Below are 20000 nucleotides of genomic sequence, written 5' to 3' on the forward strand. Positions count from 1 at the left end.
TTTGAATTTTTCTAACCAAAAGGTGTTTTTCAACCAAATATATTTAGATGCTCTTAAGTATAGCTTTATGTGATGTACCTCAAGAGCCAATGTTCCAAAAAGGAATAACTCACACGACAGCCTTTTTTAAGTTTCCATCTACCAAATCCACTCACAAAGCTTTGGTCAGTTTTAGGTTATAAAAGAAGACACTTGCCCAAAGTGCAATGTAGGGGGTTGAACCCAGAACCATGTGGTTGGGAAGCAAACGTCTTACCACACAGCCATGCCAGCACCTTAAACCTAAAATAGGCCTGACACACTGTCAGTTACAATAATGAGCATTCCAATTGTCTTGAGTGCCAAGACTCACAACTGTCTTGAAAGTCAAGACTCACAACTGTCTCGAGAGCCAAGACTCACAACTGTCTTGAGTGCCAAGGACTCCTAGGACCAGTAACCTGGTTTCTATGGCGTGTAAGTGACTAAAACAACATTACCCCTTAATAGGATAGCAGCTGAGTAGACTGGAACTATGTGAAATAAAGCATCTTGCACAAGGATACAATGCTGGGAATTGAACTCAAGACCCTACGATTGTGAGCTGAACACACTAACCACTATGCCACACACCTTCATTAAAACCTAAAGTAAAAAAGTTGAAGTCAATCTCGGCTGTACTTGAACCCAGAATCTTAAGGTATATGAGTAATATGCTGCAGGGTTATTTAGTATGATGCTCTGCTGGGTCTGTCATTAACCAATAATAATTATTACTAATTAAACTACGGTGAACTTTAAGAGAGATGTAATTCTTTCTAATTGGGTTATGTGTACACTAAGCACTCGAAAATGGTTTGAGTGGAAAGAGAGTTTTCTCAAGAATTTGGAAGGGTGTGTGTGTGAGAGAGAGGGAGAGAATGTGTGTGCATGAGCATGTGTGTGTGAGAGAGAGAGAAAGAGCAAGTGTGTGTGTGTGTGTGAGAGAGGATGTGTGTGTGGTGTGTGTGTGAGTGAGTGTGTGTGAGAGAGAGAGAGAGAGAGAGAGAGAGAGAGAGAGAGAGAGAGAGAGAGAGAGAGAGAGAGAGAGATGAGAGAGAGAGAGAGAGAGAGAGAGAGAGAGAGAGAGAGAGAGAGAGAGAGAGAGAGAGAAGAGAGAGAGAGAGAGAGAGAGAGAGAGAGAGAGAGAGAGAGAGAGAGAGAGCGTGTGTGTGTGAGAGAGAGAGCAAGTGTGTGTGTGTGAGAGAGAGAGAGCGTGTGTGGTGAGAGAGAGAGAGCAAGTGTGTGTGTGAGAGAGAAGAGAGAGCATGTGTGTGTGAGAGAGCATGTGTGTGTGTGAGAGAGAGCATGTGTGTGTGTGTGAGAGAGAGAGAGCAAGTGTGTGTGTGTGAGAGAGCATGTGTGTGTATGTGTGTGTGTGAGAAAGAGAGTGCATGTGGTGTGTGAGAGAGCATGTGTGTGTGAGAGAGCATGTGTGTGTGTGTGAGAGAGCATGTGTGTGTGAGAGAGAGCATGTGTGTGTGAGAGAGAGCATGTGTGTGTGTGAGAGAGCATGTGTATGTGTGAGAGAGAGCATGTGTGTGTGTGAGAGAGAGCATGTGTGTGTGTGAGAGAGAGCATGTGTGTGTGTGAGAGAGAGCATGTGTGTGTGAGAGAGCATGTGTGTGTGTGAGAGAGAGAGAGCATGTGTGTGTGTGAGAGAGAGAGAGAGCATGTGTGTGTGTGTGTGGGAGCAAGAGCATGTGTGTGTGTGTGAAAGAGCATGAGTGTAGGAGAACATGAGTGTGTGTGTGTGTGTGTGTCTGTGTGTGAGAGCATGTGTGTGTTTGTGAGAGAGCATGTGTCATGAATGTCTAAGTGTGTGAGGGAGGGAGGGAGGGAGAGAGAGAGAAAGAGTGTGTTGCGTGTGTGCACACTAGAACTGACGTGAGCTTTTTTTTTCTCTTTTCCTTTTTCAAAAGGAACAAGCGTGTTTTGTGTGCGAGCGAGTCAACACAAGAGTGTGTTTGTGTGAAAACACAAGAGTGTGTTTGTGTGACAGTGCAAGTGTAGTTACACTTTGAGTGCGTTTGGACGAGTGTCCAGCTGAGTGCAGATGTCTCTGCAGGAAAGTGCAACAGAATATGTGTCCACATAAAAGTCTACATGGCTGTCTACATGTGTCCCATACAGTGCTGTCCTGAAGGCATGAGCACACAGGCAGTTGCCCAGGGGCCTCATGGGTTTAGGGACCCCAATCTTGATCTGTGTATGTTGTGGCTTGCTGACAAATAAATACTATAGGGCCCAGTACATTGACTTGCCTGGGGACCTTACGGATTTAGGGGCTTCAGTCTGATCTATGTAATGGTTTGCTGTCAAATACTATAGGGCTCAGTTCATTGATTTTCCAAAGGGCCTCACGGATCTAGGGGTCCAATTCTGATCTTTGTATACTTTGGCTTGCTATCAATAAATAACTATAGGGGCCAGTGCATCGATTTGTGTGGGGGCTTCATGCATCTAGGGGCCCAATTCTGATCTATGTATGCTGTGGCTTGCTGTCATTAATCTAGGGCTCAGCACACTGATTTGCCAAGGGGACACATAATTCCACTAAGACAGCCTTGTCCGCATATGTACTTGCATGTGTTTGTGCAGGTGTGAGTATTTATGTAGGGGTATGTATTAACATAGAAATGCATGTTTGAGTGTGTGTGTATGTGTGCATTCATGTGTATATATATATATATATATATGTGAATTTTTATGAGATTTTATGTGTGTGTGTGTGTCTAATACTTTTTGAAAAATTTCTTTCCCTATAGGCGCAAAGCCTGACATTTGTTGGAAGGGGCTAATTGATTAAATTGACCCAACTGTTCGACAGATACTTATTCTATGAACCCTGAAAGGATGCAAAACAAGGTTGACTGTGGCAGAGTTTGAACTTGGAATGTAAAACCGGATGAAAAGCCACTATGTATTGGGGGTCACAATGGGGCCACAATTCAGCCAGCTCACCGTCCGTGTTCATAATGGTTAAAATTGCTGTGAGCCTGAGTGAATGTCTAAGTTTGTGTGCGAATAAGAGTCATCAATGATATGAGGTTGAGGGTTTCTTTAGCACGTATGAGAGAGCGTGTCTGTGTGTGCGTGCATGAGTGTGCGCACGTGTGGCAGGATCAGAATGTAGGTCATCCTTTCAGTACATACAAAGTTGGACCTCTCTATATAACTAACATCCTGTGTTACACGAATAAGGTCAGCATCTGGAACATACTTTTGCTTGTAAGAGCAGCCAAGCCAAAGAGGGACGGGGGGGGGGGGCCTTTACACAGTTGCTTGACCTGCTACAAATAACAGCCCGACACTCTCTCAAATCACACACACGCACTGTAGCATCCTAAAAAGGAGATGAGCTCTTACACACTGAGGATGATGTAATCCTAGCTGAATATAGCTACACTATAGCTGAAGACAGACTGTGAGGGTTGTCCTAAGATGTAGTGGGCCTTGCCCAGGGAAACAAAACAGGTCCTGTCCTAAGATGAAGTGGACCTTTCCAGAGATACACAACGGGTTCTGTTGTAGGATGGAGTGGGCGTTGCCCAGGGAAACAAAATAGATCCTGTCCTAAGATGAAATGGACCTGTCCAGAGATACACAATGGGCTCTGATGTAGGATGTAGTGGGCGTTGCCCAGGGAAACAAAACAGGTCCTGTCCTAAGATGAAGTGAACCTTTCCAGAGATACACAACGGGTTCTGTTGTAGGATGGAGTGGGCGTTGCCCAGGGAAACAAAATAGATCCTGTCCTAAGATGAAATGGACCTGTCCAGAGATACACAATGGGCTCTGATGTAGGATGTAGTGGGCGTTGCCCAGGGAAACAAAACAGGTCCTGTCCTAAGATGAAGTGGACCTTTCCAGAGATACACAACGGGTTCTGTTGTAGGATGTAGTGGGTGTTGCCCAGGGAAACAAAATAGATCCTGTCCTAAGATGAAATGGACCTGTCCAGAGATACACAATGGGCTCTGATGTAGGATGTAGTGGGCGTTGCCCAGGGAAACAAAACAGGTCCTGTCCTAAGATGAAGTGGACCTTTCCAGAGATACACAACGGGTTCTGTTGTAGAATGTAGTGGGCGTTGCCCAGGGAAACAAGAGAGATCCTGCTGTAAGATATAGTGGGGCCTGCCCAGAGACAACTATTATCCAATAAGTAGCTAATCATTGCCACCACCTCCCACATTTATCATTCTTCAGCTTGCTATTGGGTCATGACATTCCCCTCTTTCAGAAGAGAATCATGAGAAAAATTTCAAGTGGACCAACATCATGCCACCAAGATCAGATTTCTATCCTTCTACATACGCTGACCTAAAAATAAAAAAATAAAACAAAAAAACTCTCCAATTATGGCCATCACGATTGAGAATGATTTAGTAGGCTGTATCATATTTTGCTAATTAATCTAATTAATTTAAGTGCTTGTGTGGTCATGATCAAACAAAGAGGCATTCTTTTAGCCCTCTTATCCTTCATCTGGCAGAACACAAAGGATGTGTGTGTGTGTGTGAGAGAGAGAGAGAGAGAGAGAGAGAGAGAGAGAGAGAGAGAGAGAGAAAGAGAGAAAGAGAGAGAGAGAGAAGTACTAACACTGGGATAGTACTTGACTGACCATAAATGGATGAACAGCAAAGATGAACTTAACTGGTGTTTGAACATGGGTTGCAGAGGAGTGGAACAATGCCTTATAATAGATGGGCGCTTTATGCACATATATACACACAACACACACACACACACATATATATATATATATATATATATATATATATATTTATATTTATATATAGGGAGAATTCACAAAAAAAGACAACAGACAAAGACAGGTGGTGTAGAAAACAGATGTATTAGTATAACGCTCGGGAATTGAAAAAGTCTTTATCGTTTTGAGCCTACGCTCTTCCACAGAAAGAAATAAGGAGAGAAAAAAATGTGTGTAGTGGTTGGCGATCTATCATGGTGAAGATATATATATATGTATGTGTGGGTATATGTTTGTGTGTCTGTGTTTGTCCCCCCAGCATCGCTTGACAACCAATGCTGGTGTGTTTACGTCCCCGTAACTTAGCGGTTCGGTAAAAGAGACCGATAGAATAAGTACTAGACTTACAAAGAATAAGTCCTGGGATCGATTTACTCGACTAAAGGCAGTGCTCCAGCATGGCCACAGTCAAATGACTGAAACAAGTAAAAGAGTAACATATATATATATATATATATATATATATATACACACACCAAGCATTCATACACACACATATGCACACCACACACACACGTGAATTTTTTGAAATTTTCTCTCCTATTATATGCATAAGGCCTGAAATTTGTATGGAAAGGGGATGATGCCATTCTAAAAAAGACAATTACATCAAAATCCCAAATCTGGGGGATAATGTAGGATTAATTCACAACAATGTGAATCATTAAGCATATGATGCTGGGTAATCTGAATATTAAAGGGTTAAAGCACAGATTAAAGACCACAGATTAAGGCAATGTCTTGGAGAGGGACACAAGAAATCTTAAGGGATATCCAGGGAGTTCAAGATTAAAGCATATTCTTTTAGAGAATCAGGTGAAAATTAAGGCACATTTTGGTGGATAATGGAATAAGATTAACCCTTTAGTGTTCAGATTAATCTGTTAAATGTAATACTTTTTTCACTCAAATTGTTTTGAATTAATCATACATTATCTTACAGCTTTGAAGTTTCGATGGTGTGATAGTTTACTCTTAGAATGTCAATGTAGGTTAGGTGTGAGAGGCTAGATATGGCCAGTTTGAATGTAAATCATATAGGATATTTGGGCCGGATATGACCGGCTTAAACACCAAAGGGTTAAAGCACACTCGATAGAATTGGGTCAAGATTAAGGCACATTTTGGAAGATTAAGAATTAAGATTAAAACATTTATGGGAATTGGGTAGAATTTAGAGCACGTTCTGGGGGATAAAGTATTAAAATTAAAGCACATTTTAAAAGACAATGGAGTAGAGACAAGGGCACATTTTGTGAGATTAAAGATTAAGAGTAAAGATTAAAATTAAAGTACATTTTTAAGAGAATTGTGTAGAGATTAAGGCACTTTTGGGGGATTAAGATTAAAGTGCATTTTTTAAGAGAATCATGTAGAGATTAAGGCACATATTGTGGGGGTAGCATCTCTCAGGAAAACAAAGGATAGCAAATTAAGGCACCACTTAAATGGGCCAGAAATGGGATACAAATTCAGGCCACAGACTCAGAAGTGGTTTGTCTAAGGCATGATTTTACGTGGATTTGACTAGAGACTGTTCCCTTTCTCTCCATCCCCCAAAACAACTATTAAGGGGGGGAAAAACAGGGCAGGCGGAGGGGAGGGGAGAGGAGGTGCATCATGGAGACTGCACCCTCTCCCTCATGCCCCACCCACCCAGGATTGTTCTATGTAGCCCAGCTGCTTTGTAGGCAGAGTTAAGGGCACAGATTGGTTGTAAACAAAACAAGTAATAAATAAATAAACGAATTCCCCCCCCCCCCAAAAAAAAAGGGGGTGTCCCCAGTTACATAGAGCAAGTAATCAGCAAGTGGGTGGATCCCTGACACAAATTCCAAGAGATATAGAATAACATGGGGGTGGGGTGGGGTGAAGCTGGGGGTCTGAGGTGGCAGGGGAAGAGGAGAGAAAGAAACAAAAGTGTGTCAGGAGCAGAAGTAGGACACACTGTGTGTGTATGTGTGTGTGTGTGGGAGGGGAAGCAGGCAGCCCAGTAAGGTGGGGAGGTCATGGTGGGAACAGTTTCAAGATTTGCAGGACAAATCAAAGCTGAATTCCTCAAGGTGTGTGTGTTTGTGTGTGCATGCAAACCTGTGTGTGTGCGTGAGAGTTAGCATGTATGTATGTGTGTGTGTGTGTGTGCATGCCTGCATGTTTATTTCTGCATATGTGTGTGTTTGTGTGTGTCTGCATAAGTGTACTTGTGTTTAAACCTGGACATGTGTATATATGTGTATGTACATGCATGAATGGTGTATATACATGCTGTGTGTATGTGTGTGTGTATGTATGTATGTGTATATATATATATATATATACATATACACACACATGTACGTGTAGGTATATAACATGTATGTATGCATTGAAAGTGTGCAAGTATTTCGTATTTCTGCATATAACTTTGCACATTTCAAAATGTTCTTTTCTACTTTAGGCCCGAAATTTTTGGGGAGTGGTGGTGGTGGTGGTGGGGGGGCTGTCGATCAGATCGATCCCCGTAACACACAACAGGTACTTAATTTATTGACCCCAAAAGGATGAAAGGCAAAGTCGACCTCAGCAGAATTTGAACTCAGAACATAAAGATAGACGAAATACTGCTGAGCATTTCGCCCGGTGTGCCAACGTTTGCATATGTTAACATGCAATGTATGCGTATATTAGTGTCCAAGTATGTGAGTGCATCTGTGTAAGCAGGTGTGGCGTATGCCCAGCCATCTATCCAATCATCTCCACCCCTTTTCCCTGGAAGGGTTGTGGGGATGGGGGTACCATTCACTATTTCTTTAGAGTCCCCACAAACCTATTGCAGAGGGTTCTATCAGAAGCAAATGTCGTTAGACTTTCCGGCTTGATTCCTGAGCACGAACAACTGAGACCATAATTATTATCGAACCATTGCATTGGCAGTCTACTCCTGGGTCGCTGGCCAGTTGGCTCGGTTTGAAGAATCCCATTTTGTGACCCTTTTCCTGCAACATTCTAATCACGTCCACAGTACCAGAGCTGTGACCTCTCGATGCAGAGAAGTAGTGGCTTAACCTGAAGAAACTCCCTGATCTCCGTGACATGTCTAGGCATGTCTTTTATGGCATGTGCTCAGCAGACAGCTGCTACTGAGGAGGCATCCGTACGCTAAAATCACATGATCTGGCAGTTTCAGTATCCATCTGCTATATATATATATATATATATATATATATATATATATATGCATAATAACAATAAATGGAGCAAAACGCATATAAATAAAAGTTCCTGGGTGTTTTTTATGTGCCACCAACATGGGTGCCATTGACCTGACACTGGCGTCGGCCATGACTACGGTCTCACTTGGTACAACAGAGTGTAAGCAGCCTGAGAGAAAAGTTGGGCATAAGAGGCATCAGATGTGGTGCACAAGAGAGACAACTGCACTGGTATGGTCATGTGATTCGTATGGACGAGGACAGCTGTGTGAAGAAATGTTGCACTCTAACAGCAGAGAGGACCTGTAGAAGGGGTAGACCCAGGAAGACATGGGATGGGCCAGTTTAGATAAATAAATACAGACAGACAGAGGTGCATGGCTTAATGGTTAGGGTGTTGGATTCATGATTGCAAGATTGTGGTTTCGATTCCTGGACCAGGCGATACTTTGTGTTTTTGAGCAAAACACTTCATTTCACGTTGCTCCAGTCCACTCAGCCAGCAAAAATGAATAATCCTGCAATGAACTGGTGTCCTGTTCAGGTGGGGAATATATACACCAGAGGGAGCAAAAACTGGCCTTCTGCTCTTTACAGAATAATGTGGACAAACCACACACACACACAGAGTCTAAGTTGTAGCTGATTAAGACTGCTTCCTAAACTCTGTAAGTCCATGCATATTTTCTAAAGTCCTAGAAGTTCCTGGGCATGGATTTGAGTGGGTAAAGTGCTGCCTAGAATTGAACCCACTTTACAGTGCAATAAAACCAATGGCACAAAATAAGCAGAGACAACCAGAAACCAACTACACTTCAGGTTTTCTTTCCTTCTCTTAGAAGGAAGTTCTAACTACAACTAAGGGCCCTTCGCTCCCGGTCAGTCACGTGCTAATCAACCCATAGCTGGGACCCTAACAGGTGCTACTACTAAGGGTCAGAATAGATCTGGGAAGAATAGTGGCTAAAAGTGGGGTTCCACACTCCTCAAAAGCCTGGAACTCCCTCAACCACAGCCTCACTACAAATGGAGTTTAAACTCAAACCCAGGACATACATACTCACACATTCACATATATATATATATACATACATACATACATACACACATATGCACATACATATATGCACACACAGAGACATATTTATGTCTCTATATGTATGTGTGTGTGTGTGTGTGTGTGTGTAAGGGGAGAAAGAAAAAACGCTCAACCTAAAAATTAAAATAAAATCCGAAGAGGTTCCTACCTCCACCACCACCACCACCAGTCATAGCACCATTTATCTTCCTCATCAGCATCATCGTTGGCAATGTTAATTACCACATCACCCCATCCCAAAGTAATCTGACCCCGTGGCATAGTTTCCAAAGTATGGTTGTGGTTTTAGTGAGTTTCTTCGCTAATGTCACTTCGCAACATAATGAGACTAGATTTCTCTGGTGTAAATATCATTGGACAATTTTCACTGACATATGATAGCTAGCCATCACCATTATTATTATTATTATCATTATTATTATTATTATTGTTATTGTTATTATTATTATCATCATCATCATCACTAATAAAAAGTCAACACACACACTTACAGAATGACAAGTGTGCATGCACATACAAAGTTACACATACACACACACACGTGCGCAATACTTTCCAGGAGCACGTTGAAGGTGGATGGGACAAGGGGCTGCCATCAAAGCACTTATACGACCACATTACTTAACTTGGACGAACATGATAAAAGTATAACATTTCAACAACACACACCATAAAAAAAAAAAAAAAAAAAAAAAAAAAAAAGGAAATGATAGTCATAATAATAATAATAATAATCTTTTCTACTCTAGGCACAAGGCCCGAAATTTTTTTTTGGGGTGGGGGTGGGGGTGGGGGGGCAGTCGATTAGATCGACTCCAGTGCACAACTGGTACTTAATTTATTGACCCTGAAAGGATGAAAGGCAAAGTCGACCTCGGCGGAATTTGAACTCAGAACGTAAAGCTAGACGAAATACCGCTAAGCATTTCGCCCGGCAAGCAAACGTTTCTACCAGCTCGAATAATAATAATAATAATAATAATAATAATAATCCTTTATACTATAGGCACAAGGCCTGAAATTTGGGAGGAACAGTTTGACTGTGGCCATGCAGGAGCTCTGCCTTTAGTCGAACAAACCGGCCCCATGACTTATCCTTTGTCAGCCTAGTATTTATTCTATTGGTCTCTTTTGCCGAACCACTAAGTTACGGGGGACGTAAACACACCAACATCAGTTGTCAAGCAATGGTGGGGGGGGGGGGACAAACATACATATATGAAGAGCTTCTTTCGTTTTCCATGTACCAAATCCAATCACAAAGCTTTGGTCTGCCCGAGGCTATAGTAGAAGACACTTGCCCAAGGTGCCATGCAAGTGATTCTGTCAGCTTGTTGCCTGAATAATAATTCTTTTTAATTTCGGTACAAGGCCGACAACTTCAAGGGGAAAGGAAGTTGATTACTTCGACCCCAGTAGTCTTACTGGTACTTATTTTATTGACCCCAAAAAGACGAAAGGCAAAGTCGACCTCGGTGGAATTTGAACTCAGAACGTAAAGACAGACCAAATACCACTAAGCATTTTGCCCTGCATGCAATAATAATAATAATCTTATGTACTCTAGGCACAAGGCCCTAAATTTTTCAGGGAGGGGGCCAGTCGATTAGATTGACCCCAGTACACAACAGGTACTTAATTTATCGATGCCGAAAGTATGAAAGGCAAAGTCAACCTCGGCGGAATTTGAACTCAGAACGTAAGGACAGACGAAATACCGCTATGCATTTTGCCCGGCGTGCTAACGATTCTGCTAGCTCGCCGCCATAATTAATACTAATAATAATAATGGTTTATGATTTAAGTATAAGACCAATGATGTTGAAGGGATGGGGTCAGTTAACACAATCGACCCCCATCCCCAGTACCTGACTGCACAGTGAGAGAACATGGTTACAAAGCAGTCTTCTTAACCACATAGCCCACTGCCTGTGCAATTAGACAGACAGACAGACAGACAGATAGACAGATAAGTAGATAGATAGATAGATAGATAGATAGAAGCAGTAAGGGTCAGATGGGGATGCTACTCTGGTGTAAGTTCTAAATAGAAGATATAAAGGAAGGCTTTGTTTGGTTCACCTATCCTCACTTCAATCACTTCCTCCACTCCACCCACCCACCTTCATTTCTCCTGCTCTGTGTCATCACCTCTCCCCTCTGCCCACAACCACCTCCTATCACAGTAACATGAACGTGTGTGTGTGTGTGTGCATGTAAGGGTTTTTATATATTATATATATACATTTTCACGAGTATATAAGTGGTTGGAATGAACATACATGTGCTTGTATATCTGAGCATGTGCGTGCATGTGTGTGTGTGTCCGTGTGCACCAGTGTAAGAGTGTGTACTTGAGTTTGTATGTTTGAATATGTGCTTGGAAGTGGCCATGTGTTTGTGTGTACACAAGCAGGCATATGTGTGCACATGCACACGCACGTACGCATGCCAGCCTGTGCACTGTGTATGCATAAGTATATATTTGTGTGCGTACATGTATATATATATATATACACACACACATACACACATATATATATATATATAATATTCACATATATATTTGCATGTATGCCTGCCTGTGTATAAGGTGTTTGTACTTGCCTGCATGTGTACATATATATTGTGTATGTATGTATGTACATATGTCAAAGTATGTGATTGTGTGAGAGAGAGAGAGAGACAGACAGACAGAGAGAGAGACAGACAGACAGAGAGAGAGAAAGAGAGACAGAGAGAGCATGAGAGGTGTAGACATCAGAGATAGTTCAAGGCAGAAGGCAGATCTGAACAAAGACATAGTATGTTGAAAATAGAAGGGTGAAGCAGGTTATCTGATGGATGTGATGATAGCAGCAGCAACAGTAGTAGTAGTAGTAGTAGTAGTAGTAGTAGTAGTAGTGGTAGTAGTAGTAGTGGTAGTAGTAGTAGTGGTGGTAGTAGTAATAATAGTAATGGTGGTGGTTGTGATATTAGTTGTCATAGTGGTGATAGTGTTGGTGGTAATGGCAGCAGTTCTGGTGGCAATGGTGAAGATAAGAATGGTAATGGTTGGTAGTTCTGACGGTGGTGGTCATGGCGATAGTGGTTAATAACAATGGTACTGGTACCAGCATTCACAAGTAATGGTAGTGGTGGTGGCATGGTCAATAGCAGCAGCCACAGCAACTACTAGCTTGTGGGGGGCATTACACGAAAAGGATCCAACCAACACAAATTCTGTGACCCTTCAAAAAAATTAAAAAATCAACCCCCCCCCCCCTGGGCAACAGGTTAATACTACATGTCACTGGGTTCTCATTCCTAAGGTTTTTTCAATGTTATTGTTTTTATTTTTATTATTATCATTATTATTATTATTATTATTATTATTATTCAGGTCACTGCTTGGAATCGAACTCGGGATTTTGGGGTTAGAAGTCCGTGCTCTTAACCACTACAGCATATGGCGTAGTGCTGAAGAGCACGGGCTATTAACCCCAAGATTCCGAGTTCAATTCCAGGCAGTGACTTGAATAACAATAATAATAATAACATCGAAAAAATACCTTAGGAATGAGAACCCAGGTTCGAAATTTCCGCAAGACACCTGATGAAGGCTGGATGGTATATCAGCCGAAACGTTGTGTTAACAACAAACAAGATGAGGACAAATATCCGTCAATTGTAAATAATGTAGAGAAGACTGTGCTGGATTGGTTATGTCATATACATATGGACAAGGACAGCTGTGTAACAAAGTGCTGACCACTAACTGTGGAGGGAACCTGTGGAAGACACAGACCCATGAAGATATGGGATAAGGCGGTCAAGGATGATCTTCAGATATTGAGTCTCATGGAGGCGGTAACAAGTGACCAAGACCTTTGGTGATTTGCTATGCTTGAGGAGACACGTCAAGTCGAGTGAAATCATAGTTATGGCCAGTACTGGTGACACATAGTCTGTACCCATGCTAGTGACACATGAAAAGCAAAGCACCTGGTACACTGTAGAGGGGTTGGTGGTAGGAAGGGCATCCAGCTATAGAAACCAAGCCAAAACAGACTGGAGCCTGGTGCAGCTTTCTGGCTTGCCAGTCCTCAGTCAAACCATCTAACCCATACCAGCATGGAAAACAGATGCTAAACAACCCTTTACTCTTTTACTTGTTTCAGTCATTTGACTGTGGCCATGCTGGAGCACCACTGTTAGCCGAGCAAATCGACCCTGGGATTTATTCTTTGTAAGCCTAGTACTTATTCTATTGGACTCTTTTGCCGAACTGCTAAGTTACGGGAACGTAAACACACCAGCATCGGTTGTCAAGCGATGTTGAGGGGACAAACACAGACACACAAACAAACGCATATATATACATACATACATACGACGGGCTTCTTTCAGTTTCCGTCTACCAAATCCACTCACAAGGCTTTGGTCGGCTTGAGGCTATAGTAGAAGACACTTGCCCAAGGTGCCATGTTGTGGGACTGAACCCGGAACCATGTGGTTGGTAAGCAAGCTACTTACCACACAGCCACTCCTGCGCCTATCTATTATTATTATTATTGGGGTTGTGATGTAGCAGAATCCTTAGGGTGTTGGCTAAAATGCATTTTGTGCTTAAGAAGGGGGTTTCATAGGTTTAAAATGTCACTTGGTGTAGCTACACTTCCTGGCCTTGTTTTGTTGCAGGGGTTGCAGTGAGGGTCCTTTACATTCTCCGACTCCCAGACAAAGTGCTTTTTCACTAATTTTAACATTTCAACAGCCCCCAGCCTCGTTCCTTTGAGCCAGAAGTGTCATACCTCAGCTGATCTTTCACTCACCATTCTCAGACCCCACCATCATCATCACCATTGTTGTTGCTGTCAATGCCAATAAGGGGCCCTTAACAGTTCGAAACTTACTGCAGCTGTTGTGGATGTTGAGCAGCCCCGAATCAACCCAGATCAATCAGTCGTGATTGATCCCATATTCCTCCACCATCCCCCAGACATTGTCTCAAGCCCTATACAAACCACTGCTTCCTTGCTTTCTAAAGCTGACAGAACATGACTCAAGGGAGACTTAGCTGCTATTTCTAGCAAATCGAACGACCACACAGAGACCCTTGCCAGCTCATCGTTTATCGTTAAGAAATCTGTTCATTTTTTTTTTCTTTTGGTTTTTGTCTTGTTTGGTTTAGCTGGCTTCATTCATTAAGTTGTTTGCATCAAACCCTGCTAATAACATGTCATGATGCCAGGCTCCTCTTCTGACAACATGGAATTCTCAGTCACCAATCACCATGACAACCAGTTGCCATGGAGACGATATAGATTTTAAAAATAGGTTTTTCAATTTAAAAAAACCACTCACTATATCACATACAATTATTACAAAACTGTACAGTATGGGTGGTAGTGTTGTCAAACAGATGGGCGAGCTAGCAGAGATGTTAGCATGTCGGGCGAAACGCTTAACAGTATTTTGTCTGCTGCTATGTTTTGAGTTCAAATTCCGCCGAAGTCGACTTTGCCTTTCATCCTTTCGGGGTCAATTAAATAAGTACCAGTTACGCACTGGAGTCGATGTAATCGACTTAATCGCTTTGTCTGTCCTTGTTTGTCCCCTCTGTGTTTAGCCCCTTGTGGGCAATCAAGAAATAAGATGGGCAAAAGACCATAAAAGACCAAATAAACCATAAAAAGACCTTGCAGCAGTTACTGTAATTCTAACCCCTAATCTCTTTCTCCGCTCTCCAGGTGTGAGGGGGGAAGTGCTAGGGAGCTGAGAAAATGACCATATGCACACAAGTTTAAAAAATGGGTCTGTCACAGCCGCTATGCTTCCTGAGTGAAGATACCAAAGTTGTGGACATATTCATGTCTGGCCACGAGTTCAAAACCTTTCAACGGTGCCTATGCTTCACTACCTCTTGAACCCTTTCACGCTCAGATTACTCTGCCAAATGTAACACTTGTTTGTTCATGCTTTGAATTAATCATGTGTTCATCGTGCATTATATCATAACTTTGAAATTCTATTCTAGGGGACATGTGAGAGGCCAAATCTGGCCAAATTGAACAAAAAAGTGGTAGAATACTTTGGCCAGAAATGGCTGCTTTAACCCTTTAGTATTTATATTACTCTGTCAAATGTGATGAATATTTATTCACATTCATTATTTACATTTGACAGATATTTGTCCTCATCTTGTTTGTTGTTAACACAACGTTTTGACTGATATACCCTCCAGCCTTCATCAGGTGTCTTGGGAAAATTTCGAACTTGGGTTCTCATTCCTAAGGTATTTTTCGATGTTGTTATTATTATTATTCAGGTCACTGCCTGGAATTGAACATATAGTGTAATGGTTAAGAGCGCGGGCTACTAACCCCAAGATTCTGAGTTCGATTCCAGGCAGTGACCTGAATAATAATAACAACAACAACAACATCGAAAAATACCTTAGGAATGAGAACCCAGGTTCGAAATTTCCCCAAGATACCTGATGAAGGCTGGAGGGTATATCAGCCGAAACATTGTGTTAACAACAAACAAGATGAGGACAAATATCCGTTGAATGTAAATAATGCAAATAATTCCTCATCTCTTAAATATAGAACTGTATTTATTCACATTGTTTTGAATTAATCAAACATTGTCTCAAAGCTTTAAGATTTCAACGGCGTGATTGTTTACTCGTAGAATGACATTCCAGGTAGGTGTGAGAGGCTGGATCTGGCTATTTTGATGGGTTGGTTATGGCTGGTTTAAATGCTAAAGGGTTAAGTAAATTTCAAGATTTTTTTTTTTTTTGATTGAGAGGTGATTCACTTCTGGTTCAGAAACAACCGGGGGTTGGTCCTGGAAGGCGTTGGAACCAAGGGTTCCAGCAAATTGGTATTGTACCTGTAGGATACATTAATTACATGCACAGCATACACAAGAGAAAAGAAAATGGGTGACTTACTTGACAACATCATCAATATTATTGCGGTAAACTCCCTCTAACTTGTCAGCAGGGAATCCCATAGCAATGATGTTTGGACATATATCTGAGAGAACTGTTAAGGAAATGTTTGGTCTGTTTGAGATATATATATATATATATATATATATATATATATAAATGCATTGTATACATATAGTAGATCAATGGAACAAAATTGCAACATAAAAAACCCAGAAGAATTAAAAGACTGTTGTGGCGTAAATCAAAGCAAAACAAAAACAATAATAATGGTTTCAAATTTTGCCACAAAGGCAGCCATTTTGGTGGAGGGGGATATGTCGATTAGATCGACCCTAGTATGCAATTGGTACTTAATTTGACGATCCTGAAAGGATTAAAAGGCAAAGTGGAATTTGAACTCAGAATGTAGTGATGAGCGAAATACCACTAAGCATTTTGCCCAGCATGCTAATGATAAATAACAAGAGCCCTCAGAGAGAGCAAGCCTCCACCAAGGCAACCCCAGCGTCGGTTGTCAAGCGATGATGGGGGGGGGGGGACAAACACAGACACACAAACATATACACACATACACATATATATACATATATACAACAGGCTTCTTTCAGTTTCCGTCTACCAAATCCACTCACAAGGCTTTGGTCGGCCCGAGGCTATAGTAGAAGACACTTGCCCAAGGTGCCACGCAGTGGGACTGAACCCGGAACCATGTGGTTGGTAAGCAAGCTATTTACCACACAGCCACTCCTAAATTTTATTTTGTTCCATTCTCAATCTAAAGTGTCTGACGAGCAGAAACATGAAACTCCAAGTAGCAGCTTTTGGTGATGTTTTTGCAGCTTTAATAATGTGTGTGTGTGTGTGTGTGTGTGTATATATATATATATATACACACACATCAGGCTTCTTTCAGTTTCTATCACAAAGCTTTGGTCAGCCTGAGGCTATAGTAGAAGACACTAACCCAAGGTGCAATGCAGGGGGATTGAACCAGGGATCCTGTTTTATTATATGTATCAATAATTAATAAAACAAATTTCACTATCAAAAATTAGAAAAACGATTCAATAAAAAAAAAAAAAATTGCGTAGAGAATGGAACACAAGTTTATCAGGGTAGGTCAAAAAAGGAGTCATCTGCATGGTTGAAATAACAGTCAAATCTCCCTCAGCACTGTCTTAGAAAAGAGTATATCAGATGATACAGTCCATGGTTTCCTACTACATAACAAAAAAAAAAAAAAAAAAAAAACGACAGGATGGTCATGGTTGGACTGCTTTTGAACACCGGCCTGCCAGCCAACTTGTTCTGAGACAACCTGTTGTTAAACAACAGCCGACACACCCTCACCACACGTATACGTTTTATACGGTAACGATAATGAAACTTTGGGTCACTGAAGTGCGACGACATCAAAAGACATTGGAGCAATAATGGTGATGATGATGATGGTAGTAGTGATGATGATGACGATAGTGATGATGATGATGACGATGACGACGATAGTGGTGGTGGTGGTGGTGGTGATAGTAATGATACAGAATCAATCAATCAATTAGGATCAAGTGCAAGCAGCTAATCAAGTCACCTGACAGGTAGTTAAACTGAATACATTTGATCTGCAAAACAGCTAGGGGGGGGGGGGCTGAGTGGTAAAGAGGCTCACATTGCAACCCAGTGGTTTCAGGTTCAGTCCCATTGTGCGCCACCTTGACCAAGTGCCCCAGGCTGATCAAAGCCTTCTGAGTGGATTTAGAAGACAGAAACTGGAAAGAAGCCCATGTATATGTGTGTGTGTATGTCTTTGCCCTTTATGTGTGTGTGTGTGTGTGTATCTTTGCCCCTGCCCACTTGACAACTTAGAAGTTAAGCAAAAAGAGATCGACAGACTGTCTGCCTAAACCCTGCAAGGCAGTGCAGTGCCCCAGCATGGCCACAGTTCAATGACTGGAACAAGAGGTCATAGCAAAAAAAAAATCCATGGTTCACTGCATGTAGTAATTAACTTTCATTTATTTATCAATTATATATTCATTTAGAAAGCCGACTCTCTCTCTCTTCACGATAGCCAAACCAACCAATACGACCGTGTGCTACATGGTCGTTCAACCTGCTAGAAATAGCAGCAAAAACAAACCTGCCTCAAATAAGCAGAGTTGTATGGTTAAGAAAGGGTTTGTTTTGATGCTACCTACACATACACACACATACCTGTAATAATATATTATTTGTATTATATATATATATATATATACATATACACAATCACACACACACCTATATGTGTGTGTGTGTGTATATAAACACATACCCAGCTATGCACACATATCTACACATACACCTCTCTCTCTCTCTCTCTCTCTCTCTCTCTCTCTCTCTCTCTCTCTCTATATATATATATATATATATATATATATATATATATATATATATATATACACACACATATATATATACATATATATATACCAATATGGTCACTACTACTACTACAACCAACAAAAAATTCCCCCACGTGGACTATTGCCGCCAGTAAGGAACAATTATGAACTTTTCATTTAATGTATTTTTGATAAGGTTCGTTTTTACAAGAACCGAAACATGTTAAAAATATCTCTGACAAAATTTTAAATTAAAATTCATTTTTTATATATTGGCGTTTTCAAACTTCTTTTTTATAAATATATATATATATATATATATACATACACACACACACATTCACGTGCCTATAAATAGATATATAAACACATACACATCTACACACACACAAGCAAACATTTAAAAAAAAGCAAACTATTTGCTTATTTTTAATTCAAGTTTATATATAACTGAGAAAATCCAAAATAAAGCAAACTCAGATTTAAATCCCCCCCCCTATCCCTATCGGGGGCGAATGAAAGCTCGAGCCTGTCTGCCCGAGTTCCACCCTCCCTTAACCAACCTACCCCTATCTACCGTTGGTTGCCAATGAAAGCCTGCTGTTGTTTAAGGGTGGAGAGATTATACGGAGAGGTGGAGAGGTGAGGGCAACCGATTTCAAGATAGGACAGTTTGGATGTTTATTCTGCAACCTTTGTAGAACTTAGATGTTGCTGAGGGGTCAGAAGGGCAGTTCTGGGAAGATTCCTGACTATGGCTTGGGTAGGTGGAGGAGGGGGACCGGGGGGGGGGGGGGTTATGTCTTGTGCCTTGGTGTGTCATATTAGAGTATGGGGTTGGGGTGTTTTGTTTTTTTTTTTGTTTCTTTCATCTTGTTTTTGGCACTGAATTGAACTTATGTGAATCACCAAAGTATGGAATGGAAATACTCTTCCCTGCCAAGCCAAGAAAAGCTCCAAACATTCATATGCAGAAGGATGATGTCGATGATGACGAAGATAACGACAGCAATGAGAACAACGATGACAATAATAACAGCGATGATGACGATGATGACAATAACAGCAATGATTATGACAATGATGATGATGACAATGACAATTTCTTATTCTGTGAGGTTTGGATATATTTTTAAAAGAGAAAAAAAAAAAAAAAAAAAAGCGATAGGCGCAGGAGTGGCTGTGTGGTAAGTAGCTTGCTTACCAACCACATGGTTCTGGGTTCATTTCCACTGCGTGGCACCTTGGGCAAGTGTCTTCTACTATAGCCTCGGGCTGACCCAAGCCTTGTGAGTGGATTTGGTAGACGGAAACTGAAAGAAGCCCGTCGTATATACGTATATATATATATATATATATATATATATATATGTGTCTGTGTTTGTCCCCCTAGCATTGCTTGACATCCGATGCTGGTGTATTCATGTCCCCGTCACCTTGCGGTTCGGCAAAAGAGACCGATAGAATAAGTACTAGGCTTACAAAGAATAAGTCCCGGGGTCGATTTGCTCGACTAAAGGCGATGCTCCAGCATGGCCGCAGTCAAATGACTGAAACAAGTAAAAGAGTATACCAGAGAGTGCTTATTT

At 41.4% G+C, this 20000-nt stretch overlaps 1 protein-coding gene across 1 annotated transcript in view; it reads right to left on the bottom strand.

Moving 5' to 3' along the window:
* The window catches only part of LOC106868778 (legumain-like), an 11098-nt gene extending 3230 nt beyond the window's left edge, over positions 1 to 7868 (bottom strand). The window contains exons 1-2 of the mRNA XM_089341538.1: positions 7641 to 7868; positions 4338 to 4343 (exon numbers count right to left, since the gene is read on the bottom strand). Coding sequence (XP_089197664.1) covers positions 4338 to 4343; positions 7641 to 7868 — 234 coding nt within the window. The remainder of the gene's footprint in view (positions 1 to 4337; positions 4344 to 7640) is intronic.
* Between the last annotated feature and the right edge of the window lie 12132 nt (positions 7869 to 20000).

Source organism: Octopus bimaculoides, chromosome 24 (assembly GCF_046866305.1).
Source record: "Octopus bimaculoides isolate indiv1 chromosome 24, ASM4686630v1, whole genome shotgun sequence".
NCBI classification, from domain to species: domain Eukaryota; kingdom Metazoa; phylum Mollusca; class Cephalopoda; order Octopoda; family Octopodidae; genus Octopus; species Octopus bimaculoides.